Source organism: Lemur catta, chromosome 16 (genome assembly GCF_020740605.2).
Source record: "Lemur catta isolate mLemCat1 chromosome 16, mLemCat1.pri, whole genome shotgun sequence".
In the NCBI taxonomy this organism is placed as follows: domain Eukaryota; kingdom Metazoa; phylum Chordata; class Mammalia; order Primates; family Lemuridae; genus Lemur; species Lemur catta.
Genome location: NC_059143.1, coordinates 49,000,705 through 49,028,382, shown reverse-complemented (window position 1 = coordinate 49,028,382; position 27,678 = coordinate 49,000,705). Strand labels below are relative to the sequence as shown.

The window sequence follows — 27,678 nt, the reverse complement described above, 5'->3', positions numbered from 1 at the left end:
GCCAGGGATGGGGCGAGGCCTGGGGGGTCCGCGGAGATAACCACCTGGGTCCTGGCCTCTTCCTGCCGGACCCGCCGCGCCGTCCTGCAGCGACCGGACTTAACGGACCCCTTCGAGTCCTTCCCCTACCTGGGCTTTGCTGGATACCCGGTACCAGACGTGGGAAAGATGTGGCTGTCTTCCGTTGGGTTATTTTCCTATCATGGCAGGAAGTTTCAGTAGCGCGTAGTTCATTGATAGGCAAGGATGGCACCATCCTAACTTATGGCTAAATTTTGCCTTGGCCTTAGGTTCCGAGTCTTGTCACATTGGAAGGATTTTTACCACCGGGGCTAAGCGAGGGCTGGTCAAGGACAGATCATGGTTAGATTGCTGGGATTGTGCAGTGTGAAAAGTGGCCTGAGTATGTGTCAGCCTTTCTCGGCCTGTTGCCATCATGGGGTACCCTGGTTCTCATTGTGATTTACTTACTCAGCAACCTTGCAGAGTCCGCTATGAGCCAGGCACTGTTCTGTAAATAGTATTAGAATTGTAGCTCGATTTTCTGTCTTTTTTCTTTCTTTCCTTTCTTTTCTTAGTTTTCCACCTATTTGGGAGAAAAAAAGAAATATTAATAGCATTTTGAATGACATTTTGAGTTTTTACTGAAGAGGTAATTCTTACTAGAGAAACAAATATAGGGAAATGATTTCTATATCTATTCCAGAAAAGACAGAATGGTAAAAAGGAAGAATAAATGAGAGTGAAAATGTGTAGAAAAAGGAACCGTATGTATTGTATTTATTAACGTACATAGAACTTGCCAGTCGTAGTATGGTTGCATGCAGAGTAAGTATTCATTAAATGGATGAACTGCTTATACTTTTGCATCACTTGTACCCTGCGATGGATCAATGATTAATTTTTGATTAAGAAATCAAAAGCACTTTGAAGGTGACGAAGCATCTAATACAGGACAAATGATAAATCCACATTTATTGTCTACATTTGTCTTTTCTTTTTTTCCAGTTGTTTTACTTGATGTGGCCCTCTGTAAAGGATTTGTAGAAGATTTAGATGAATCGTGAGTATATATTTTTAATAATTTTTTAAAATATTTTAACTTTTTAAAAATCATTTTACCTTGTATTTGTTGTGTTTTTCCTTTAATTATACTGAGTGCTGGAATTCGATGACCACACTATGTTTGTCTTCATAGTATCATATGATTAATCACAACGCCTTGCTTACGGTAGGTGAGGAGTCCAGCTCCAGACCAAAATCCTATGTGTGATCTTTCAGGCATTACGGTGGTCAATTATAAGGCTTTTCCTGGCAGGCCACAGGGGGAAGGTGTCCTCCCCACACCAAACGTGGTGCACAACTAGTGCATTGCAGTCTCTGAAGGGAGTTGTAGTCAAGGACTCAGGCCTCCCAGGCCAGCCATGCTCATATGCATGTCTGCACTCCTAGCCAGCGGCATCTGTTTGGAGGCTTTCTTATTGGAGCCTCACGCAGGGCGTTTCCCAAGGTGAAAACATCCTTATCGAGGCCCTCAGCTGAGGCACTCTTCCACTCCTAGTCCCTTTTCCTCTTGTCCCTCTCATAAGGAGGCAGAAGATTTTTGTTCAGTGTTCCTCTGCAGTGGGATGAATTCGCCTGTCAGTACTTCATCCACCTGGCCCTCCCCTGGTGCTCTTTCATGGGGAAGAATGGAACACTGAGAAGCTGGTGCCTCTTTTGTGCTTCTTGGCTTGAACTGTCACAAGTGGAAAAAGGCTTGATTGTTACTTATAGTGTAGCTCATTGTCTTAATTGACCACCTGGATACCTGACTAAATTGGGGCAGTGAAAGGATAATCAGTTGAATACAGTGTTGTTCTAGGACAGCAAGAAGCCTGACCCTGACTGCCCCATGGAGGCACTTAGCCTTTCTTACTAACGGGTCTTGGAGAGTGAAAGTGGACTGTTTACAGAAACTTTAATTCTGAGGGGAACCATTGTTAACAAGTAGGCAATCTTGCTAAACTTAGTGGTAACTGTGGGGTGCATCACTACAGACACCTCCTTCAGTGTACCCTAAGAGTGGCTCCTCTGCCTGAGGAGGAGGAAGGGGTTTTGCTCCAAATAATTGTTTTGTTACCCATGTGGATGCTCAGCGGAAAGGACCTTACACTAACGAAAGGGTCCTTACCATGGTTGTCAGCTAAATGTGGAAACTGAATTGTTCCTCATTCCAGAGCTAGCAGATACAACACCAATTGCCTCCTAAATCCACAAGAGGATGGCCCATGGAAATTCAAGACATAATCCTAGACTGGGCAAGAACACATGGACTTGCCACAGTTGTGAGAAGACACCAAAACATCTTGAAAATGCTTACCTGCTTGTCAGACCCTGATTAAGGCTAAAAATACTGTCCAGGAACAGATCTGTCAAGCCAGTGGGCCCTTTATCCAGTCCATAGTGTTTCTCTTGATCCTGTCTGCAGTTGACGTTTCTCTGGGTTTGGCTTAGCTATCCTCCTGTGTTCCACTGACTTGGCCCACACTTTACAAGACCATCCTTGTTTCCTGCTCAGGTACCCTGAAAACATTGCATCTGAAAATGGCCCTGGATTTTTGGCCCAAGCTACACTTCAATGGGCTTAATCATGGGACATATAGTAGATTTTCCATTATCATCCCTAATTCACAGGGTTGGTTGAGTATTTTAATGGAGTTAAAGGACAAACCTAACTGGCTGATGGTGGGATACAAGATTACCCCAGCCTGGACTATACATTTCAGGCAAACGATCTAGGATCTCAATGCAGCAAGTCCCCAGTTGGGTACTTTTCACAAACATTTAATGAATGTGGAGCCATCATTACCAGGAAATGGTGGAAACCCTTCTATAATTCAAGGTCACAGATGCCAACCAAGGACAGTCTCGCAAATGGGTCTAAGCATAGTAGCCTCAGGTCTGCTATGTTCTTTTCTGCACAGGTGTAAAATGGAAGTGTGAGGGGCATATATTTGAGTTTCTACTGCGTCCTACTTAAATTTGTTTTGTTGATTTCCTTACTGCAGTTATGTTATCTTTGACCAAATAATTAGCTTTTATTCTTAAGATGTTTAGTGGATGGAGTATGCTTTAGAGATCACTGAATAAAAATTTTATATACAAATTTATAGAAAGTATTTGTTCCATGCTCCCATATTTATCAGTTTATTATCCTTACCTATACTATCGAATTATAAAGTGGATACAACATACAAAGATTTATTTTTCTTTTTGTTTCTTTAGGTTTAAAGACAATCGAAAAGATGACATTTGGCTTGTAGATGTGAGTACATAAGTCTTTTATGCTAATTACCCACCCTTACCATTTTAAGTACTATTTTCTGTTCTCCATTTAAAGATGGCAGTGTACAGTTAGTGCATATGTATATGCTCAATCTGTTTTCTGAGATATTATAGTTGGGTTTTTATATTAAAATGAATCTCTGTTTTAAGTAGGTATCAATAGTCATTTAAAATAAACTTGGAATCATGTCAGTTTTGGGGTATATCGTAGGAGTTAACCTATCTAGCTTTATGTGTGTTTTATCTTTTGTTATGTAACTACTTTAAAAATTAAACTTAAACTTTTTGTCTAAAAGAGATTATTAGCAGATCATTTAGTCAAAGAGATTCTTTAAATCTTAAGATGGATATTCACAGTAGCACACACTTTTAATGGTTATCTTTTTTTTTTTTTTAACAAGTTTTATGCACCGTGGTGTGGCCATTGTAAAAAACTGGAGCCAATTTGGAATGAAGTTGGTCTTGAGATGAAAAGCATTGGTTCTCCAGTTAAAGTTGGAAAAATGGATGCTACTTCCTATTCTAGTAAGCCTTTCCTTAGTTTATTGTTTTACTGTTCTCATAGCAAAAATGATTTAATTATACGCAGCAGTATTCAATGTGGGAGGAAGAAATTTTTTTTACTCATGTAAAATCAAAATTATCTTAATAATTTAAGACTGTATACTTTATGAGTTAAATGAATTAGCCATTGAATAGTAAATATGCAGTATATATTAATCTTGTGCCTGACATAGATGTTTTTTCGTACTTTGAGCCCACTTGAGATAATCAGTTTACATGAGGCAGCTACAGAAAGTAGAGTGTTAAACTATTGACATTGTTGAGTGCGTTAAGAAGAAAGTTTGTTGTCTGAGTACCCTGAGATGACAGGAATAAATAGGAACTTGAAGGATGAGTTGACATAGGATAAATACAAGTGAGGATCAGGAAAGTGTTCACATTGGAAAAAATATTAAGCAAAATCATAAGAGTTAAAAATGAGTTTAATGAGTGTGTACCAGAGAATAGAATGAAGCTGAGGTGGGCAAATTATGGCCCATAGGTTAAATCTGTCCAAATGCTTATTTTTGTAAATAGAGTTATATGGTATCATAGCCACACTCACTTGTTTACTGTTGTCTGTGGCTGCTTTCATGCCCCAATGGCAGAATGAAGTGGTTGTGACAGAGGCCATATGCCCCAGAAACCCTAAAATAGTGATTATCTGATCCTTTACAGAAAAAGTTTACCGACACCTATCTTAAAGGATTTGGTAAAAGAAGAAATTAAGTTCATAGAAGTATGAGATGTCATAGAATTTGGAAAGAACATGCCTTTCAGAAAGGAGACCTGGATTCAAATCCTGGCTCTGCTTTTGCTGTATATAACACTAGGAAATTTCTGAACACCTCTAAGCTTTGGTTTTCATATTGGTACATATTTAATTGTAATGCTTCTTTTATTGGTTGTTTTGAGGGTTGAATGGTGCAGCACATGTAAAATCCTTTGTATTCAATAAATGCAGGTTCTCTTTTCCTTTAATTAACGAACAAAGTAGAAGTATGTAACAAATATTTCTATTCAGGAAATCAGCATTATACTGTGGATTGTACTTTGGAGCAAGACAGAGCTATGTTTTAATCTCAACTTTGTTATGCCCTAATTTTGTGGCTTTAGGGAAGTACGTAACCTCTCTTAATTTTAGTTTCTGTGTCTGTAAGAGAAAGTGATAATCCTCAAGGTTGTGAAGATTGTATTAGTATTTTATATTTCAACCCCCCAGCACAATGGCTGCACATATATGGTGCTACAGGGTAATGCCAGATTGTCGAGAGCCTCCCAGGTCAAAGTGTTTTGGATTTTATCAATCGTCAATAGGGAGGTAATACACATTTTTGAGAAGGCAAATGAATTTATAAAAATATATTTGGCAACAACTTGTAGGATGAAAAAGAGATAGGAAGGTCATCTAAGTTGACTGTTTATGAGTCCAGTGTAGGATGCTGGGATCCCAGGGTGGGGTGGTAGCAGTAGAATGAAGTGGAAACAGTAATTATTAGAAACATTTTCAAGGGTAAAATCACAGATATAATAGATTGGCTTTGCACTGTAAAAGAAAAAAAAAAGAACAATAAAAACAGTGGTATAGGATTCTTAGCATAGATGCTGAACGGTATAACCACTGGTTATGTGGAAAAGAATCAGCTTAATTTTGTGTGTGTTTTCAAATTATCAGCTGTTTTGAATTTGTGGTCTTTTGCTTTACTGATGTTTGTGAATAGGGAATCTAGAGTGTAGGTAAGATGTTAGAGCTGGAATTATTGAGTCACACAAATGAATTGTTGAAATTTTGAGAGAAGAAGAGATAAATGGCAGGAAATTGTTAGAGAAAGGCTAATATGCTTGAGTTGGTATTTCTTGAAATAAGCTTTTAACAGTGTTTAGGAAGTTACTGTTTTCAGCTATTGCTCATGAAAGTAAATTCTTGTGTCTAGATATATATGTTGATTAGACCTGCATACACACATTCATTCATAGATGCATTTACTTATTTATTCACTCAGTCAATATTTATTTTCTAACTCCTGTTTGTCAAGGCCTATGGTAGTCTCTAGAGATTAAAGAAAGACCCAAACAAATCCTGTCTGTCCTAGAAATGCTTACAGCCTAATAGAGGAAGAAAGATAAATATACCAATAAGTACAATAAAGTCTTAAAAATGGCAGGTTCTTGTGATCACTTGAATCATTCAGTGAAGTAATAGAGTCATGTGTAAAGGAGTTTGGGGATATAAAGAAAAATAGTCAATGAGAAAAGTAATGTATATAAAGCAGTAAAAATTTTAATGATAAACTGGTCATCTGATGCTTTAATGATAACTAACAATTTGCGTTAAGTCAAGTTTTTTTGTTATAGATCTAGTTCATTAGTTTGTTATTCAATGTTTATTAAGTGCTCATATGTACTACTACTTATTAAGTGGCACTATAATTATGGAAAAAGTAACCAAGATTTTTTTCCTGCATAGCTTAAAGAAGAAAATGTTTTAAATGCTATGACTAAAAGGTTATATTCTTGTAAGTCTTTAGGCTTCATACCCGGTTTGCAACTTCTTAGGTACTTTATGATGGGGCTTTTTAAATTTAATTTTTCATAAACTATTCAGTGGTTTAATTTTTGCCTCTGATGCCATGATTGTTTATAAATTTTATTTTTTGTTCACTTAGCATTGTATTATGTTGAATTAATAAGGAAAAAACTTCTGTAGAGGTTGCAGTGTAGGAAACACACATGTATCTCAAGCAAACCATCTAGCCTTGGGAAAAGGAAAAGGTGAACTGGTATATACTGAGGACCACCTTCTAGGCATTGTCATAGATGCTTTTATGTTCTCTATATAATTTACTCTTTGGATATGGAATACTAAACCTCCTCCACTGCCGTCTCACAATTTATATCCCAACCTGCATGGCGATGCTTGCTTGTAAATCCTTGTGGCTACTTGAATTATCCCAACATGGTTTATTGAAAAAAATCATCCCTTTGTAAAAATGGAAGAGTAGAGTGAGCATTCATTCATTTAGCAGATACTTAATGTGCTTATCATATGTTAGGATGGATACATCACTGAGCAAAACATGTAAAAATTTCTGCTCTTATGGAACTTATATTCTTGTAGGGAGAGACATACAATAACCGATAAACATAAGCAAATTAGTATTTTTTAAAGTTTATTGTCAGTGATGGATTATCCACTGAAATATAGCACCAGGGAGATATTTTATGTGCTGTGGAGAAAAATTTGATAAGTATTCAAAAACAACTGGTTAGAAATTACAAATAGATTTTTGGCTTATAATTCTCAAAGTTTCCTTAAATTCTTTAAGGCAGTTCAAATACAGACATTTTAGTAGAACTTGGAATCAAACAGGTAAAGAAATTGAATTTTTCTTTCAAGCCATCTGTCAATATTCTATTCCTACGTATAGAATACTGAAGGATTGGCTGTTGTATAGATGTCACTTTCATCCTCATAAGTTGCTTTTTAAGCAGTCAAGATATCAGTGTTTCTCAGCATGTAGTCTATGGACTGTCTGCATTAGGATTACCTGGATGCTCATTGATAATTCAGATTCTGAAGGCCTGCACCAGTCCTACCAAATGAAAATCTTTGAGATTGGGGCATGAGAGTTTGTATTTTTAACTACACTTCAGATGATCTGGCTGCACACTTAGGTTGGAGAACTACAAAGTAGAATTTTTTTTTGATGGATAGGTAGTTATAGGATTTTGGTTCAGAATGGGGTAGGATTGTTCAAAGTGATAAAGTGTATAAAGTCTTTAAGAGTCTTTGATGGTAGCTTATTTCTCAATCATGTAATTGCAGTAATTGGAAGCACATGTACTCAGACTCAGTCCAACAAACATCTGTGTATAGAGTTTTTCAACTGGAGAAATCTGAACTACTATCATTTATCCTATTTTGTGTTTCGAATTGTACCCAAAATTTTGATGCGTGATTTTAACTAATAATATCATAATCAGATAACATGAAAAGGGTTGTATAATGTCCATTGTAAATTTAGATATGTGTTTTAGCCTTTTTATACCTACACCTTTAGATATAAGTGCTAAAAATGTTTCTCATTCAGAAGTTAAAATATGACATAATGCTGCCCGTAATGGTATATGCTGATTATTATTATGGAACCATTGAAATTCTGTTTACTCTCCAACCTAAATGTGACATCATTTTATGGTAAAGATCATATTTTACCAATTTGATATATAAATTTTCAGTGACATTTAGCCAATAGCATTCTTTATCTTCTTGTTCACAGATTATAGTTACAAATTAATTTTACCTCTCTAGGTTATAAACTATGGTAAATGACTGTATTTCAGGATTTTTCAATCTTGTATTGTTGAAATTTTGGGCTGGATAATTGTTTTTTTGTTTTGTTTTTTTTTGGTTGGGGGAAGTTAGTGACTATTTTTCAGAGTTTATCAACCTTGCACTATTGGGCCAGGGCCAGGTAATCTGGTCTTCTTTTGCGGGAGTATGCGGGGGTGTTCCTGTGCATTGCAGGCTATTTAGGAGCATCCCTGACCTTTTCATGTTAGACACATAATGACACTCAGTAAATACTAAGAAACAGTATTTTTGAGCTGAAAAGGAGTTCAGAGATTAACTCCTCACCCCTTTCTCCACCGCCATTTTATAGATAAGTAACAAGGTAAACTGTAGGTGAAATGATCTTGAATAATTTCACACACCAAAGTTAGAAATGGAATTAGGTCTGGAGTCCAAGATCACCATGTTTCACATCCATACCCATCTCTACCATCAAGTTGTTACCATTTCAAGAAGAAAACGAAGTAGAGGGTTTACTTCATGTTTAATCTCATTTTATAGACATTTAAAATTGCAAAACTTCAAGGAAGTTACTCATGTTGCAAATAGATTCTTCAGTTTGTAAAGCAGTTGATCTCAGGTTTCTATATAAATCATTCTTCTCTAATATGAAAAAATAAAGAATAAAAACTTTAAAGTCAGACTGAGTTTCAGTCTTAGCTCTGTTATGTGATCAATGCTGCTCTCAAACAAGTTATCAAGTCTTCGTAAGTTTTAGTTTCTTTATCTTAATGAGTACCATTTTTGCCTCCTCACAAAATTGAGTACCATTTTTGCCTCCTCACAAAGTTGGAGAATATTAAAGTCAGTTATAAAATATTCTACAGACTGGTTTTTATTAATATTATCTGCACATTGATGTGTCAGCAGATAATTATTTAACAGTGCAATCAAAATAAAGAGTAGAAGGAAATGGATTTAGCATTTAAAAATCTCCTATGTGCCAGATTCTGTTTAGATTCTTTTCCATACATTTTCTCATTTTAAAATCCCTACCCATAACCCTATAAGATGAGTAGTATTCAGAAAAGGAATAGGATTAGAGAAGTTAAGAAACTTATCCAGAATTGCATAGATGATAAATGAAGTTGGAATCCTAACTCAAGTCATTGTATGTTGTTGTTGTTGTTGTTGTTTTTAATATTGCACTGCCATTCCCCTTTAGGAAAAGCTAAGGCCGAAATTTTAGGAGTCATTGTCAGTTAAAATTCTATCAGAAACGAAGGTTAATGGTCAAGGATCCAAGAAGCTATAGGTTGGGTGCTATCTCCATCTTCTAAATATGAAAACTGAGGTCAAGGAAATTAAGTTATAGGGCTGAGTATGGAACTGAGGTTTTTCTCTCTGAAACCTATTAACAGATCCACAATATCAGGCTATGAAATACCACCACTATATTTTCTAATTGCATACTTCATTTTCTTTATTTGATTTGTGTGTAAGTAAACTGTAAGATAATTTAAATTATGTGAAGGGATTGCTATTGGGCTATAATTTCCTCCCTTGATCAATTATATTAGTCTTTATGTTTTGGCAGTTTTCAGTGAGTTTTAGTTGAAGGTATTAAAAGCTTGTATTTACCTACCTCCTTAATTTGGGAAGGGGGCATTAAGAGCAGGCTTTACTAACATAATGTTTCCATCATTTTTTGTGTTTTTGCTTGGAAGAAGGCAAAACTGTTCAAAGAAAGGACCTGTATCTTTGGAACTTGAGTTCTTGTTATCTTTTCTGTCTGTGCCACCTCTTATGAAAATAAGTATTGGTTATTGGTCAGTGTGTAGGCTCTTTCAGTTACCACTCTCCATATGTGTAAGGTGGAAGCACTAGAGTTGACAAAGGAAGGCTGAGAGATTTTGGATATTATTTTGCCACAAATTCACTTTTTCATTGTGAATTGGCGAGAAGTGATAAGAAACCAAAAATTAATGAAGATTACTAAAGTGATTCTTAAAAAGGATCCAGATATAGGAGTTTCCTTGTACCCAACTGTGATAAGAAAATATCCTGGAAATAAAGAAAATTACAAAGGAAGAGATCATGTAATGCAGTGTACTTTTGCAATATACTATTGTAGTTTTGTAAATATATTGTGAAAAGTCTATTAACTGAGCATGTTTTATTTCTTCTTTCCTGTTCTAGTTGCCTTGAGTCTGTAAAGAAGTATATTATTAATTTGCTGTGTGATTTCCATACTCTTTAAAAGTGTAGTTCCCTGTTGACCTTTGATTTCTTCTTTCCCCTCAAAAGATGCCATTGTAGCAACTATTTTTCATTTCAGCTAATGTGAGGATTTCAGAATAATCTTTGAGATAATTAGAATTATTCTAGGTTATCACAAAAGCAGAAACTCCTAAAACAAGTAGATAAAATTGCTTTTTGATTGTATATTAACTGTAGTAATTAAGAAATTTTGCAAATACAATTTATGTTTTTAGAATTGGAATACACTGCAATTCCTTGAAGTCTCAGAAAACACTGAGGGACGAGTTGGGTTTTTTTTTTTTTTAAGAGGAATAAATGAGGCCTAGAAGAAATATTTGTCCTGGAAATGCAGTTAAATGAGAAGTACTTTATTTTTTAATCATATCTTTTAAAATAAGTACTTTATAGATACATTTTTAACTGTTCTTTTGGCATTTATTTCTTATTTTGTCATAGAATTTTGTGCAGACCATAGGTTGGATTGCTAAGTAATGTTTTATATGAGAATGTCATGTTTTTTCTTTTTTGTGTGTGAGTTTATATTTTTTTTTAAGACTTAAAAACATATCTTTGTGGGTTTGTATAAATATATCTATATTTTTTAAGTAAAAGGCTCATTTGTTACCTAGTTTCTCATTTAAAAAAAATTTAGAATTATTTATTCTTTTTCTTATCAAGGCATTGCTTCAGAGTTTGGAGTTCGAGGTTATCCAACAATTAAGCTGTAAGTTGAGTGTTGTATGTTTATATGTGTATTTTTATTAGTTCACTCTACTTACATTTTATTACATTAATTTCCAGTAACTTCCTTGGAGAATTGAAGATTTGGGTTCAGCCATTCTGTTTAGGTGAAGTATGTGATCAAAGAAGGCGAACTACATTTTTATGGTTTTCTTCATGTTTAAGTAATTGTGTTGTTTATGGCTAATTCAGTAAACGTGTTTTGAGTGCTTACTGTGTGACATGCACTATGCAAGACAAGGTATACAGTCATAAATTATGAAAGGTCTTTTACCCTTGAGGAGTACATGTGTATATTCTGCTTTATCATTGAAAATCCAGTCTCTTAACAGATTTAACTTTTATGTAATTAAAATAGACTTATTTCATAGGAGTTAAAAGAAGAATCAAAGTTGATGAATGTTGATTCTAATCTGTTAGTGCTGATCAAGTCTAATAGAGTGTACACATAGGAAGAAATGGCATAATAATTGTAAAGGATTTGTTTTATAATCATGACCTTATTGAATTTTATGATTTTCATTAACCTTATTTTGATAGTGTGGGGAGCTGAGGAATTGTTTTGGAAGTTATTTTTACAATACAGTATTTTTTTCAATTTTTAAAATCTTAAATTTCAAATTTTGAGTAATTCAAATTTATACCTTGGGTTTTGTGTTGACCTTTCTTCTTCCTTCACATTTTAAAAATGTTTGCTGTGCCTCTTTTACTTTTTGTGTTAAGTAAGTTATCTTTTCTTCCTGTTTAATTATAGGTATTCTGCTATCCTTCCCAATTCTTCTTTTTTTAAAATTTCAGTTAATTAGACACGCAAATTAATTCATTGATTGGCTTTTAGAGAATTCTCTAATTTTCTGGTGGAGTTATTTTATCATTGTTTTACTCCATAATGTTGGAATATCTATGAAGTATCTATGATAATATATTGCTTAAAATTTATTTTGCCTCTACCAAAATACCCTTAATTCCTTGTCATTTTATTTACCTTTTGACAGGGAAAATAGTGAGAATTATAGTGCTTTAATTTTGCTAGCTCTTGACCATGAATGTGTAGAATATTCACTTTTCAGAAAATGTAGACACAATGCAACTATCAAATACAGAGTAAAATATTTTTATATAATTTTAATAGAATACAGACATTTTCTTTACATTTTTGAATTGCTGGTCCTCTGAAAACAAACGCTGATTATATTTTATGAGTATGCTACTTCTAAAACTCCTCTACATTTACTATATATATAGAGAGAGTACTTTTATTTAATAGAGTGATATTAAATATTAAAACAGTTAAAAATATCTCGTTTGTATCTTTTTTTCTTTTTAAGATTAAAAGGGGACTTGGCATATAATTATAGAGGACCACGAACCAAAGATGATATTATTGAGTTTGCTCACAGAGTATCTGGGTAAGTTCTTGTTAGGAAAGGTCTTTGCTATATGATATTAATATTTGAAAATTAAATATATTTTAATAAACTATATTGAACATACATATTTTAGGAACTTACCTAAATAAAAATTGATTTATTTATGAGAAAAGGTAAGGTTTACATTGCATAGCCAAAGAAATGTTTAAAGAAAGAAACCATGATTTGTATTATAATATATACTTCACATTTAAATTCATTCTATGTATAAAATAATTTTCCCCCATGAATTTTTAATATAGTTTCAAAATTTTGATTACTTATAGCAACTTTGTGAGTCTTAATTTTTATTTTATGACAATTTTGCTTTTGGACTGGCTGGTTCTGAATTTTAAGAGAAGCCATAGAATATTATTGTTCTGAATAGACTCAAGACGTTCCTATGTAGCCTGTGATACTAGAAGCTGAAATACTTATTTATCATGTGCTGCTTTATGCCAGCTGTGAAATATTATTGCATTTTATCCATAGAATGTGACATAATTAAAGCCTAAAAATCTATTTGACTTACAGATCTTTGAGGTTTTACTGATGAAAAAATCAAATTCTTCTATAAGTGTTTCCTGTTGGTTTGAATGTGGTGAAGTTTTTTTAAATCTATATCTTGCTGAGGTATAAAGAAAATTAGTGCTTATAATTTGATGTTACTGTGTTTAACTTCTTGAAGAGAACATTCATCAAGGTACATTAATCTATTGGCTTTAAAGTATAGGCACTTATGAGTTTAACAGGATATACTGATAGCTTTATATAACTTTAAGCTAAATTTAAGTAGGATGGATTTATTGGGTGGCATGATACTGTCTCAAATTATTTGAGAAAATATAAAGAATTAGGAATGATCATAATATATTAAAGTTTCTAATACTGCTATAATTTTCAGTAGATTTTCTCATTCATTGCATGTTTATTTTGTGAATAAGTAAATTTTGAGATAAGTTTATATTATATGAAGGGGAGTGCTACTGGAAGGTACTTTATTCCCTTAGGATTTCTATTAGTCTTTCTGTTGTGCTAATTTTTAATGAGTTTTGTTTTAAGCTTCAGAAGAGATTCTCCTGATGTAATTAGAGGTGACTCTATTGCAATTGGAATTTCAATAGTCAGTTCTGGAGTTGCATCACTTACACATTAATTACTAAATATTAAAATAGGGGCTAGTGTAGAGTGAGTGATGCAATACATCTTAAGAATTGTGCATTATGAAAATGTTGGCCTTTGCTAAATATGTTCCGTTCTTTTTACAAATTTGGTAGAGTGAAAATTCCATAGCATATGCTGTATTTTAAAGAAGACTGTTTCTTCTTTTAGTTTTTAATGATATTTTATAAGTGATATGTTTTATAATAACCTTTGATGTAATTCATATATCAGTCTATTTGGCTTTGAAAATGCTTCTATAATAAAACTTCTTGTAGAGTTTTGTTTTTCTCTTTATGCGGTTCTTATGTATTACGACTATCATTTTCCATTTTAATTTTTTGAAAACAATGTACTTTTGAAACTTTTGGGGTTTTTACCTTCATAGGGTACTTAAAAACTATATAGTATTTAAATTGACAGAGTAAGATATAAATGGCTTACTATAGTACTATATTCTCTTGGGTTAGTATTTCACAGTGTGTTTTTGTGATCTTAATTCTCTTGTGAGTTGTTTTTTTTAGCCAAGGACTCTAAATGAATGATTGTCCCTTTTTTGCCTGTCAAAATATGGGCAATGATGGTGCTCTCTGAAGGGATGTATTTGAAATTTATTTTGAAACTGATCGATTAAATTACAGATACTATATTAATTTTTAATATGTGAGTACAGTGGTAGTCATGGGCTGCAGTTTTATTAGACATGTGGATTTTGAGATACACTTAAAATGCAGCTAATATGTTGTTAAAACTTTATAACTTGAGACATGATCAGGTATAGTATAAATAGGAGTAAATTATGTGCTATCTTTAGTTCATAATGCAAGTTTATTTTGTGTTTGTTTTTAAACAGGGCTCTAATTCGGCCACTTCCAAGTCAACAAATGTTTGAACATGTGCAGAAGAGACATCATGTATTTTTCGTTTATATAGGTGGAGAATCACCTTTGAAAGTATGAAATTATTTTTTTATCCACAAAAACAAATGTATATTAATTTTCTGTCTAGCCAAGACTTCACCAGAAACTCAAAACTTACTCCACTCTTATTGGAAATATTTTAGTTCAATCTAAGTTTTTTTAATAATAAAAACACTTTCTTGTATACTCTCTATAGTGTTTGCCTTTATGAAGCAGAAGTGAGTAAACAGTGTGGGTAGATGTTGCCTGCCTTAATTCTTCTCCTTTTATTAACCCAGTTATTTAAATTTTGTATTGCTTTTTCAAAATTTTGAGTCACTGAGACTCCAAACTGGTATGAGTGTAAACTTTTTAAAGGCAAAAGACTATATTGTCTTCAGCTTAGAGTGTGTGTATATATATACAACTTATAGTCATCACTGTCATCATTATTTAACATTGTTCACCTAATTTATGATTAAATTAATAAATATGGATTGAGCTTGAGTTATATTTGGAGGAGGATACAAGCACTTAGTTATAATGATCTTTTGCCTTAGAAAGAGTTCATTTGCTTATTATATTTCATCTTTTCACCATAAGGTAGTAAATTGTGATGATATATTTGCCACATAAGGTGACTAATTGTTTAATGAGGAATGAATTTTGATCTTTAATTGATATTTTAAAATGGCCTTTTTTCTGTTTGTGTCTTCACAGGAGAAATACATAGATGCTGCTTCAGAACTGATTGTGTATACATACTTTTTTTCTGCCTCAGAAGAAGTAGTTCCTGAGGTACTATTTAAAATTAGATTTTAATGACAAGTTTTCATTTTTTAGATTATTATTTGATTTTACTATCAAATTTATTTACTGTGATTTATATGGAAAGAGTAAATGTGTTAACCTATTACTGGTATTAGATTGCTTGTTACTAATAAGCAAATACTAGATTGATAGCATTTAGGGATTATGATTATTACATTAGTGCTTTTTTTTCTCTTTAAAATAATACCAGTGGTGACAAGTGTTACCTTAAGTTGGTTTACATTGGTGGATTAATTTATGCATGTGTGTGTGTGTGTGTGTGTGTGTTGCAGATGAGGTCATTTGTTAGATCCTCAGACTGAGGTATCATGCGGTCCTCAGTAAACAAATCTATAAACAGAATATAAGTGCTATGAAAAAAAGGGGCAGTGTGATAGTTGGAGCATATAGAGGTGGGATGGATGCTCTGATTGATTGATCAAGAAATACCTGTCTGAGAAGAAAATATTTGAACTGGAACTTACATGAAGGAGCTGTGCAAAGATCTGTAGACCAAGTATACCAGAATCAGGGAACAGATAGTACAAATGCCCAAATGACGGATGATGTAGGAACAGAACAGCAGGCCAATGTGACTGTAGTACAGTGAAATAGGAAGTGGTCAGAGGCCAGTATAGTCATATAAGTCATGGCAGTCAATGTATATGATGAAGTTAAAGTTGGTAAAGAGTATGGTCTGATGTTCATGTTAAGGATATTAGTCTGTCCTAAGTGCAGGATGACTTGGGTACATATGAGAGTAGATACAGGGATCTCTGTGGAACTTTTGCAGTAATCTAGGAAATTTGGGCTTGAGGGTTAGTAAAAAACATTGGTCAGAGTTGAAAGGATTGTGGTGTTCAGGAGATAGAATTGTCATAGCATACTTGTGTGAGGAAAAGGGATGACCTAAGGATGACTACTAGGTTTTTGATTTGAACAGCTGAGAAGATGTTGGTGTTATAATATTTACGAACTTGGGAATTATTGGAAGAGGAGCAGGTTGGGAAATGGGGAAGTGATTAAGAGCTTTGAATTGTTCATTTTAATTTGATTCAGTTTTGTGTCATATTAGGCATCCAAATACAAGCATTAAATAAGCAACTGGATGTAAGGGTCTAGAATTAAATGAAATCTATATAAACTTCTTAGGCATGGAATGCAATTTTTTTAATGAAGTAAGTGAGCACAAACAGCATCTGCTACATAAGATAGTAGATTATATATTATTTTTATTAGCCTTCTCAGCTAGTTTCTTTAAGCATTCTTTACTTCTGAAAATAGCAATATTTGTCATTTCTCTCTTTTTTTTTTTTTTTAGTTCTTTGTATGCAGGTGCAAAAGTCTGCTAGGGGATATAATTATTTTAGAATAATATGGGGAGTTTTACTCCTATAGAAAATTCTCAAATAAGAACAAAGCCTATAATCTTATGGTCTTCTCATATTTTGAATATTAATGTTTTGTCCTTCACAGCTTCATTAGCTTTACAACTAGCATTTATGGAAACTCCTGTAGGTGTAATAAGGGGATACAAGGATGAATTTAGACAGTTTCTGACTTCAGAATACTTGGAGATAAATGGAGAAAATTGGCATGTGAACAAATAACTGTATAATATAAGATAGTTTAAAGAAACACAAGGGAGAAGAGGAGAGATCAGAATATGTGGAACTAGATGGCTGCCAAGTTTCAAACTATCTCGTTTGTGTTCTAATAAGGACCACTGAGGGATATACTTGAAAGAGAGATGTTGAATGTTGAAAAATACTTCTCAAGCATCTTTGTGGATGAGTTGCCAAGAGCAGGTGAATAGAAGCATGCTTGATTATAGAGCCTTACCTAAGAGCTCTACCACTGCCTTTAAAATAGTTATTTTCATGGTGCTGTATCATTTTTCAGTAGTAATGTAACCAGACCATTCTTTATTGTCTTCTGTGTCCTTAGATGTGCCTCCCTACCTTTTTAATCTTTCCAGGACAGCTGTCTTTATTTTTATTTTATCATTATTTTTTCCTTATTCATCTACTCATTTACTTAATATATTTCTCATTTTTTTCAGTATTACCATTTTCATGTAATAATTCTTTGTCGCTTACCCAAATTATTTGTCTTCTGGTCTGATACTGATTTTCAACTCTAACTTTATTTTTACAAAATAAGTACAACACAGGTATAAGCAGCAGGTACTTTCTGAATGAATCCCTTATTACTATCAAAGTTGTTTATAAAGCAGTTGACAGCTTAAGCAATACTTTCATTTATGTTATCTAATATAACTCTCGTAACTACCCTCTGAGGTAGGCGATCTCAGTGTCCTTATTTCACAGATGAGGAAGGAGACTCTCCTAGGTAAAGTGTTTGGCTCATTATTACACAGCTGGAGAGTGATGGGGAAGGACTCAAACCTAAATAGGCCGATTGATACCTTAGTCCTGCTGTTCTGTTCCTCCTAGTACTTCCCATTCTTTTCATGGTATCTTTAGGTCTTGTTATCAGGTCTAAGAATAATACATGTTTTTTACCATAGCAAACAAAGCATTGGGCCAGCGGATGTATAAAGAGATTCAGATCATCCAGTCCTTAGATGAGTTTGGGACTGACTGTTGTCTTTTTAACTGTAACATTTTTTTTTTGTTACTAGGGTGTGTGTGAGTGTGTGTGTGTGTGTATGTGTATGTGTTTTGATGTCTTTGAATACTTTTGAACTCATAGCTACCAATTACAATTTTTTAATGATAAAAGTCGTTTAAACTTACGATGTTTTTGCAGTATGTGAAACTAAAAGAGATGCCTGCTGTACTTGTTTTCAAAGATGAAACGTACTTTGTTTATGATGGTAAGTTCCAAAGTTTTAACTCCTATGAAAACTTTAAAATTAAAATGTTGTATCTATTGTAGGACTTAGGTGTAAAGATTTTGTAAATGTTGCTACTTCTTACAATTCCTCATTAATTGAATGATTGATGGTTGGTTTTTTTACCCTTCAAATGCAGTTTTTCTATCTAGTGTTCTTTCATTCTGAGTTTTATCTACAGTAAATTATTTTGTCAAATTATTTGCCTTTTGAAAAGTAAACTCTATGCAGTGTTTATGCATTACTTTAAAATGTTCAGAATTAATGTTTTTAAAAGTATCTAACATTTTAGACACACAAAAAGATAAATAAAGCATGCTTAATAGTTTTGAAGTACCTGTGTATTCCTCCCTAGCTGCATTTCTCCCTTCTTGTCAGAAGTAACCACTTACCTGGGATTCACCATTTCTTTATTGATACAAATACTTGGTCTATTTTTGAAATATTTTATGCTGTCAAAAAACGTCATGGTAAAGAGAATGGTAAATAAAACCCTCTAATATCCATCACCTAGATTAAACAAATACCAAGATCTTACCACATTTGCTTCAACTCTTTTTTTGTTGAAGCAAATCCCAGTGGCATTTTATCACTGTGTGCTGTATTATGACTCTCAGAAAATGTGGACTCTTTTTTTAGGTAACCACATGCTGTTATGACATCTAACGCAATTAACAATAATCTCTTGGTTTTATCAAATATGTCCTCCCATGGTTCCCAAACTGTGTTCTGAGGTACTCAAGGGCAGTGCAACAAACACACAGGGGCACCAGGAGATATTTTAAATTTCAAGAGAAACAGTAAAACTCGACATCAGTTGGACACCACACAGCCACTCAAAAGTGAATGCCAAGTCTCATCTAATAGCAGTGTTGGTAATATTATAAATTGCAATTTAAAAAATAAAAAATTGAGTTTCTCATTCTCACTAGCCACATTTTAAATGTTTGGTGGCCTTATGTGCTTGTGCTCCATGTTGGAGAGCCCAGATATGGAATCTTCCATTCATTGCAGAAATATTCTAGACTGTGGTTATTTTTCTTATTGAATCTAATATATAACAAACAGAAAGGAAACTAGGACTAGCTGAGAGCAGTAGACTTCGAATTGCTTAAATGATTCAGATAAGTAGAAGACGATCCAATAAAGGGAACATTTGATTGTTTTGTTTTAATAAAAGGAGCATTTTAATTATTTAGTCATCTTGTAAAGACCAGGCATTTCTTATCTTTATGGTCTTAAAAAAACGGGAGAACTGAATTTGATTTCTTGATGTACTATAACTACCATTTATGCTGTCATTATACAGAAGGTACTATCTATGTACTTAACTTGACATTTTCATTTTATTTTCATAGTAATCTGTGAGGTAGGTAATAAGGCAGATAGATTAATATCCTAAGATTACAAAAGAGGTAACTGAGAATGTTAGATAAGGAGACAGGTGTATAACTAAATAGCATGTTCATTCATATGCTCATTAGTCATTTATTCATTGGATGTTCATTGAATGTCTGAATTAGACATTGATCTTAAAAAAGAACTTAAGAGGAACTTACATATATGAAAATATGAGAAGGAAAATAAGGAAGTTAGGAAGGAAAAGAGTTCATATCTATACTTATTCTATCACCTGCTCTTACGTTACTGCTCATATGTTAAGCACTTAATGTATATTATTTTATTTAATCTTCACAAAATCCTTTATAATCAGTATTCTTGCTATTTTACAGATAAACAGGATTAAAGAGTTTTTTTCCTAAGTTAAAATACTAAGTCAATGGTATCAAACTTCAGCCTTCAAATCTTTTATTCTTGTTCTATTATGAGTTTCTTAACAATTCACAGAGCCACTTTGTTTCTTTTTTGGAAAAAAAAAAACTTGATCATGTCTGTTTAGATTTAAATATGTTCCTTGAGCTTATGTAAGAAAGTACCCCTTCCTTGTCTTTCCATGTTTCAGATGTGGTCTCCATTGCTTAAGAAAGACAGGAATAATATATTAAGTTTCTATGGGTATTGTAAAAGCCAAATTTTTCTAACATGCAGCTGTTAGTATTTAGAACCTGCCTGAAGCCTTCAAATAAAACAAAGGCTTTACTTTGAATTGTTACTCTAATATTTAATTGTTGTTAATAAGTTCAGAAGCATTGGGGTAGGGACTTAGGATGATAGTCTATTTTCTAATGAGTTTAAAGTTGGTCACTTTGTGCAATCTTTAGAAAATTTGCTTTTGACATGGAGTAGAGATTGCGGCCCAGGAATCAACTTCTAGTTTTATGTTTATTTTTCTAATTTATATTCCAAATCCATAATTACTTTCAGATTTGCATTATATCACTTATTTTATAGGTTTGATAACTTGAAAATGTTTTGTTTAGCAATGCAAGTGACAGAAAAAGCACACCTTTCAAGAAATGAGTAAAATCCAGTCTTCAGACATATTGGTAGGCTTTTAAAGACATTTTGCTTTACATCAGCTTCTCTTTCATGCAATTGTAATGATTTTTCAAAACTACTTCAGAATTATATTTCTAATCAGGACATATAATTTCTCTTAGATATTGTATTTTCTATCTGCTTAGCAGAGGAAACTATTTGATATTGGAAAAAAGCTAACGTATTACGGTTTTATGTGGGAAAGAGTTGTAAATTAAGGAAAAATATCATAAATAGAGAAGAGCAAAGAAATTGTAATAAAATTTACCTGCAGTATCAGGATCCAAGTATAACCATCAATCTAGGATAACCATTTAGAAGTATATGCCTTCATTTTATTATTCTATCAGTTTATCTTTCCTTTGTATTTTTTACAGAGTTACAATCTTATTGTAATACTGTTTTGTAACCTGTTTTACAATTTGTTTATTATAAGTTTTGTCTTTAATTTATAAATGGTATTTTTCAACATGTACCAAAATTTATTTAAATTATTTCCTATTTAGGGCATTTTGATTATTTCTTTTATTTTTATTTATTTTTTACTGTTTTTAATTATGCTATAGTGAAGAATTGCTTTGTGCATTTAATCCTTTTGTACATCTGATTGCTTAGAATAAATTCCTAAAAATAAAATTTATTGTTTTAAGATTATGATTCTCAGGCATTTTGTACACATTACCAGATTAAAACATTATAACTGCCTTAAACATATAGTTATACTATAATTTATCAATGTTTTGTTTTTAAGAGTATGAAGATGGTGATCTGTCATCATGGATCAACAGAGAGAGGTTTCAGAGTTATCTCACTATGGATGGCTTCCTCTTGTATGAACTTGGAGACACAGGTAACAAGATAATACAACTTTCTGTCACTCTACAGAATTTTTCATCAGTTGATTACTTAAATCTGATTCTATAGGAAATGAATTTAAGCTCTATTTTGTAATTTAATTTTTTTGTTAGACCCAAATGCCAGTTCTACCTTATGAGAATATGGACTGATATTACCAAAGAGTATACCTTTGTATGTGGGTCAAGTATTAGCTCAAGAGATGGTTTACTAGTAGAACTGGAGGTGTCGGGAAAAACAAAGAAAATCTTCTGTTACGACCCCAATGAAGTATAAAATCTGCGCCGAGTCAGTAGTATCAGTTGATTCATCCAGAGTGATTGCATAATACATATTTTCCTTTTGAAGTATTGCATGAAGGCGTTCTGTTAAGTTGAAAGCTAATTCATGTTGCTGATCAGTTATGTTTCTCCTTGAAAGAAGCAGTTGTTTGTACTTTGAAACATTATTGGGGTCTAAGCATCCTACAACTTCGACAATGCATTCTTTCACAATTTCTACATCACTGAATGGCTTTCCTTTTTCCCCAAGTATATGAGGTTTGTCTGGAAAATATTCAGGCATGTAATATGTTCTCGTTATATTAATAATGGCTGTATACTTTCCAGCTACTTTATAATTGCTACAGTGGCATTATTTCCAGGTCTTATTGCTGCTTGGAAAGAGTTGTCTTTGCTTTTGCTTTTCATCTTTTAATTTCTATTTGTGGTCCTTATGAGTGCTATAATGCTGATGAACATTGAATTTCTTTAATGTTGATATTGCAGTATCACAAAGCAAGGAAATCATCTTATCTTCAGCAGAAACAAGATACTATTACAATTCCCAATCCTCATTAAAAAAATTTGTGTTCTTCCTTCAGCATTCTCTTGGTCTTCTTTGACATGATGGGCTATTAAGCAGACAGAATTAAAAAATACTGTCAAGCTGTGCAACCATTTACAAATTCCACTTCAAACAGAAACACAGTGCACTGTTGTCAAAAGCTGGTAACAGACTGACATTACTCAACCCCCATAAACTCTAGCCAACCAGCCTCATGCGGTAGTGGCATCAGTCAGGCGGGGGAAGTTAAAACTAAATCATGAGTGTACCAGCCATCAGTTTAGCGCTTATGGCTAACGGTTGTTCTAATTGTGCTGGTCAATCTGGGAAGGTTATTTTGTTGAAACTTATTTTATTCTTTGGTATTTTAAATACATTCATTTTAAAAATATAAAAGAAGATCAAAATGTATTAATAAAAATAAATGGATTTGTTCTATAAAATTTGGATTCAGTCAAAAGGCCACACTTAAGGACCTGGAAGGCCACATGTGGCCTTAAAGCTGCAGGTTCCTCACCTCTGGCCTAGAACATAATAGACGGTTAGATTGCATTGTATGGTTTTCTTACTCGAACACCACTGGTCTGGTTATGACATCATGCTGCTTTCTTAAAGGATATCAGATGCATATGATTGATGTTCTATTTAGGTTAAGTAAATGCAAGTTTAATCCTGTGTATTATTACTGGCAAATAGTGATGTGTGATAATGAAGGGAATGGCACATAAAAGTCATTTTCTTATTGTTACGTACTGTTGTTTTAGAGCTAAAGTAATTCTTAGTAAACTTCTTTTGTCAACTATTTCTCATGGTTTTAGCTTTGGACAAAATAGTCATCTTAGTCAATTTGTGGGGTGTGTGAAAAAAATACAATTTGAACATATAAATTATTATAAAAATTACAACTTGAGTATATATTAAATTGCTATATGTTTACTATTATTTACATTTTGGGGATGGGAAATGGAAGGGAATTTATCATCTGGAGTTGATTAATTCACTGATTCACTCTGCAAATTATTTTATCATAATGTGTGGGTATAATTCAGTGTAACATGTATAGGATAATTGGAATTAACTCTGGAAACATTTTACTGATTCCCTGTTCACAACTAAAGAGATTATTGAAAAGTTTGTATAATGAGGGTTATTGAATTTAGATATATTATTCTTAATTTCAGGAAAGCTTGTGGCTATTGCAGTTATTGATGAGAAAAATACATCAGTTGAACATACCAGGTATAGTGCCTTGAAATAGTTTTTAGCCTCAAATGTCATCCAACTCGTGGCTTTAGATAGACTTGATATGTTATCTTACTTTTCCTGTAGCGCTTAGATAAGGCAGCATATAATTGAATAATTATATTTTTCAAGTGAAGAGATGAAATATTCATGTGTTTTTTCCTACAGATTAAAGTCAATTATTCAGGAAGTTGCTAGAGATTATAGAGACCATTTCCATAGGTAGGTGCTTATATTCTAGAAGATTCCTTCATCTTTATTTATGTTTTGTAATATAGTAAAGCAAAAGTAGTAGTATTTCATACTTCCCAAGGTGAATCAAAGAACTGAAGTAGATTATAGTAGTTTCCCCTTATCCATGGGGGATACATTTCAAGACTCCCACTGGATACCTGAAACCACAGATAGAACTGAACTCTTTTTTCCTATACATACAGACCTATGATAAAGTTTAATTTACAAATTAGGTATATTAAGAGATTAACAATAATAACCAATAAAATAGAACAATTATAACAATGTACTGTAATAAAAGTTATGTGAATGTTTATTTCCAGAATTTCATGGTTGACCGTGGGTAACTGACACCAGTGGGCAAGTGGGAAGTACTGTAACATAGCATATTGAATTTCAGCATGAATTGTCTGAATCTTGAAATTCTTTATGGGGTATCCTACAAATTAAAAAAAAAAAAAACTTTTATTTATAATTTGTATCATACCTGCATCCTGAGGTAAATTTTGTGAAAAGAAAATATGCAAATATACTTAGAAATTTGAGATAGTTAAATGAGCAATCAGAAGTCAGAGATAGATGATAATTATAACAGGAACTGGAAGAATAACTTAATATAAAAATGGCATCAGCACTAAATATATTTTTGCTATGTGCTAAACCATTGCTGCCATGAGAGACAGCCAATATAAATTTGTAATATTATTTGATTATTATTTTCTTCTTATTCTGAATTTTCTAATGATGGGTCAATATATAGTTTTCCTGTTAAATAGTCTATAGCATCTTCTGATTAGTCCTTTTTTAAAGTAAATGGATAATTTTTCTAAACATATTTCAGCTAAAAATGCTTATATTTTTCTGCATTTTAAAGGTGCATAAATGAAGTAGAAAAGTATTAGAATTTGCTTAATTTTACTCATATATTTGTATCTCAAAAGCCAGTACAAGTTACATTCTTTTCTATATTTATGGTTTACAATTTACATGTTAAGTGTTTACAGTGTGTATGTGCTTAAAAAGCCCTAAAGTTCAATTTGTTATATTGTTTACTTTTTTATTTTGTATTTAATATTGTGCTCTCTCTCTTCTTTTTGTTTGTTTGTTTTTTGGTTATTATTGGTTAGGGATTTTCAGTTTGGCCATATGGATGGAAATGACTATATAAATACCTTGCTGATGGAGTAAGTAGTGACGAATAATTTTGTTATCAAATGAATTTTTTTATTTCTGTTGTTGAGAAACATGCAGAAGGGTTAAATAGCTGAAAAAAACTAATGGTATATTCTGATGCAGATATTCTTCCATTAAATATTATACTTGAGTTTTTAAATTGTGTATTTGAAACTTACTGAATTTTAATATTTCCCTATACTAAAAAAAAACACTTATTTCCCAATTCAATGTTATATAGTATTGTAAAAAGAGGAGATTATTCAAAATCTTGTAAAGTTCATATTTTCTGCATAATACACACTTTAAGAAGTTTAGTGTTAATGGGTAAATATAACTTTTAAGTAGAAAATTTTTAGTGTTCAAGAACTAATTGCTATTCTAGAAGAATTTATTTGAATAGACTAAAATAACTTTATAGGAAAAATATGCAGTTTTAAAATAATTTCAGTCTATTATGTTTATGATGTGAAGATCTAATTTGTCACTTGGAAAATTGATATTAGAAAACATTTACCAGACCCTGTACTGAATTAATAAGTTTGAAACAAGAATCTACTCCATTTAGTGGACATCGTGTTTGGCACCGTTGATGAAAAAATAGAGTTCCCGTCTTCAAATGCTTATGGTCCATTGGGTAAGACCACACACATTAATTACACAACTGGTTGAAAAGATCTGTGTAGTAGAGGGCTCTGGAACATATAGATACTCCTGCAACCTTACCCCGACCCAGTGCACCCTAAGGAGGGAAGGGATCAGAAAATGTTTTCCAGAGGAGGCAATAATTAAGAGAAGGCCAAAAGAATGAGACGTTAACTTAATGAAGAATACAAGGAGGTTATTTCAGGTGAAACATAATAGCAAACACAACAGATAGTAGGAAAATGAAGCATAGGTGAGTGGTAGAGATTTAAAATAAAATAGCCTCTGAAATGAAGATGGGGAAGTCTCACCAGAGACACACTAACTTGTCTGGCAGCATTGAAGGTCCAGTGGCAGTTCAACAACATTGTGCTATGTTTTAGTTTTCTCTAGCTTTGCTTAGTAACAGATATAGCAAATGCCTTCATTCATTGTTGCAATGTATTAGATTAATTTAGCATCTTCCAATTCCTGAGGAAGAAAAGTAGGGGGGGAAACAAACTTAGAAGTCCAAAGTAACATTCATAACTTTTAGTTAAAAGCTTGAAATTATAATGTAGCATTTCTTTAATTCATATATATTCAATTATATTACCCCTCTCGTTCCAATAAGAATTTGAGCATGTTTACTGAAGGTAAAGTACCAGATGTGGGATATAATGAAATCAAGAGAAAGGAAAATAAAGTATTTATGCAGTTATTAAGGGTACATTTGACTCTTGAACAACATGGTTTGAATTGCATGGGTCCACTTATATTTTTTTCAATAGATATATTGGAGATTTTTCTATTTTTTTTTGAGATTTGCAGCAATTTGAAAACTTGCAGATGAAATGCATAGTTTGGATTATTGAAAAAAATGTTAGGTATGTCATGAATGCATAAAATATATGTAGATTCTAGCCTATTTTATCATTTACTACCATAAAAATACACAAATGTATTATAAAAAGTTAAAATTTATCAAAACTTACACAAACACTTATAGACAGTACATGGCCCCATTTGCAATTCAGAACAATGCAAACAAACATAAAGATGCTGTATTAAATCATGAATGTATAAAATTAATTTATTTTTTACTACTACTGTAATAATTTTGTAGCCATCTCCTATTCTTGTTGCCCTGAGCTCAAGTGTTGTAAGTATCCACTTAAAAAGCTGTATGATGCTAATCATCTTTGTGTGAGTAGTTCAGTACAGGCAGAGTGGTGCCCCAAAGTAATCCATGCCCCAATTCCTAGAATTTATGCGTGTGTTGCATTATGGAGCAAAAGGGACTTTCCAGATGCAATTAAATTTATGGACCTTAAAATAGGAGAATATCCTAGATTATCCGTGAGGGTTCAATCTAATCATATGAGGCTTTAAAAGTGGAGAACTTTCTCCAGTAAAAGCTAAAAGAATATAGGACAGAAAGGTCTATAAGGGAGATTCCAAGTATAAGAAGGACCCCTTATTGTTGTTGGCTGTGAATATGAAGGAGGCCACGAACCAGGGAATGTGTGTGGCTTCTAAAAGCTGAGAACAACCCCCTGGTCGACAGCCAGCAAGGAAACAAGGACCTTAATCCTGCATGGACCTAAATTCTGCCAAAACAGAATGAGCCTGAAAATGAATTATTTCTCAAAGTTGTCAGTAAGGAAAGCAGCTCCCCTGAGACCTTGATTGATATCCACCTTGTGAGCAAAGGACCCAGCCAAGCTTGCTGGACTTCTGACCCCACAAAACTGAGGTAGTAAATGCGTGTTGTCCTAAGCAGCTACATTTGTGTTTGTTAGGGCAGCAATAGAAAACTAATACGTGTATTTAGTGTATTTTGTTTTGGGCTTTTTTCCCTCCAAAGGACAGGCATTTTAAAGATTATTTTATTAAAAGAAAATGACTTGACATGCTAAAAATGCTATTATAGTGTTGCAGCCATGTGAATGATTTCACATGAGAAATAATACTGATTTTTAC

General features: G+C 32.9%; 1 protein-coding gene across 4 annotated transcripts in view; it reads left to right on the top strand.

The window, feature by feature from the left end:
* The window catches only part of TMX3 (thioredoxin related transmembrane protein 3), a 45,468-nt gene that overhangs the window by 301 nt on the left and 17,489 nt on the right, over nt 1-27,678 (top strand). For 2 of the 4 annotated variants that reach the window (XM_045527356.1, XM_045527354.1), the window contains exons 2-13: nt 1,009-1,063; nt 3,268-3,307; nt 3,729-3,852; nt 11,105-11,150; nt 12,496-12,576; nt 14,591-14,690; nt 15,357-15,434; nt 18,219-18,285; nt 21,494-21,592; nt 23,604-23,661; nt 23,833-23,886; nt 25,026-25,082. In XM_045527356.1, coding sequence (XP_045383312.1) covers nt 1,009-1,063; nt 3,268-3,307; nt 3,729-3,852; nt 11,105-11,150; nt 12,496-12,576; nt 14,591-14,690; nt 15,357-15,434; nt 18,219-18,285; nt 21,494-21,592; nt 23,604-23,661; nt 23,833-23,886; nt 25,026-25,082 — 859 coding nt within the window. Of the gene's footprint in view, nt 1-1,008; nt 1,064-3,267; nt 3,308-3,728; nt 3,853-11,104; nt 11,151-12,495; nt 12,577-14,590; nt 14,691-15,356; nt 15,435-18,218; nt 18,286-20,684; nt 20,751-21,493; nt 21,593-23,603; nt 23,662-23,832; nt 23,887-25,025; nt 25,083-27,678 lie in introns of those variants that run through there. The other 2 variants (XM_045527355.1, XM_045527357.1) reach the window with 2 other exon arrangements.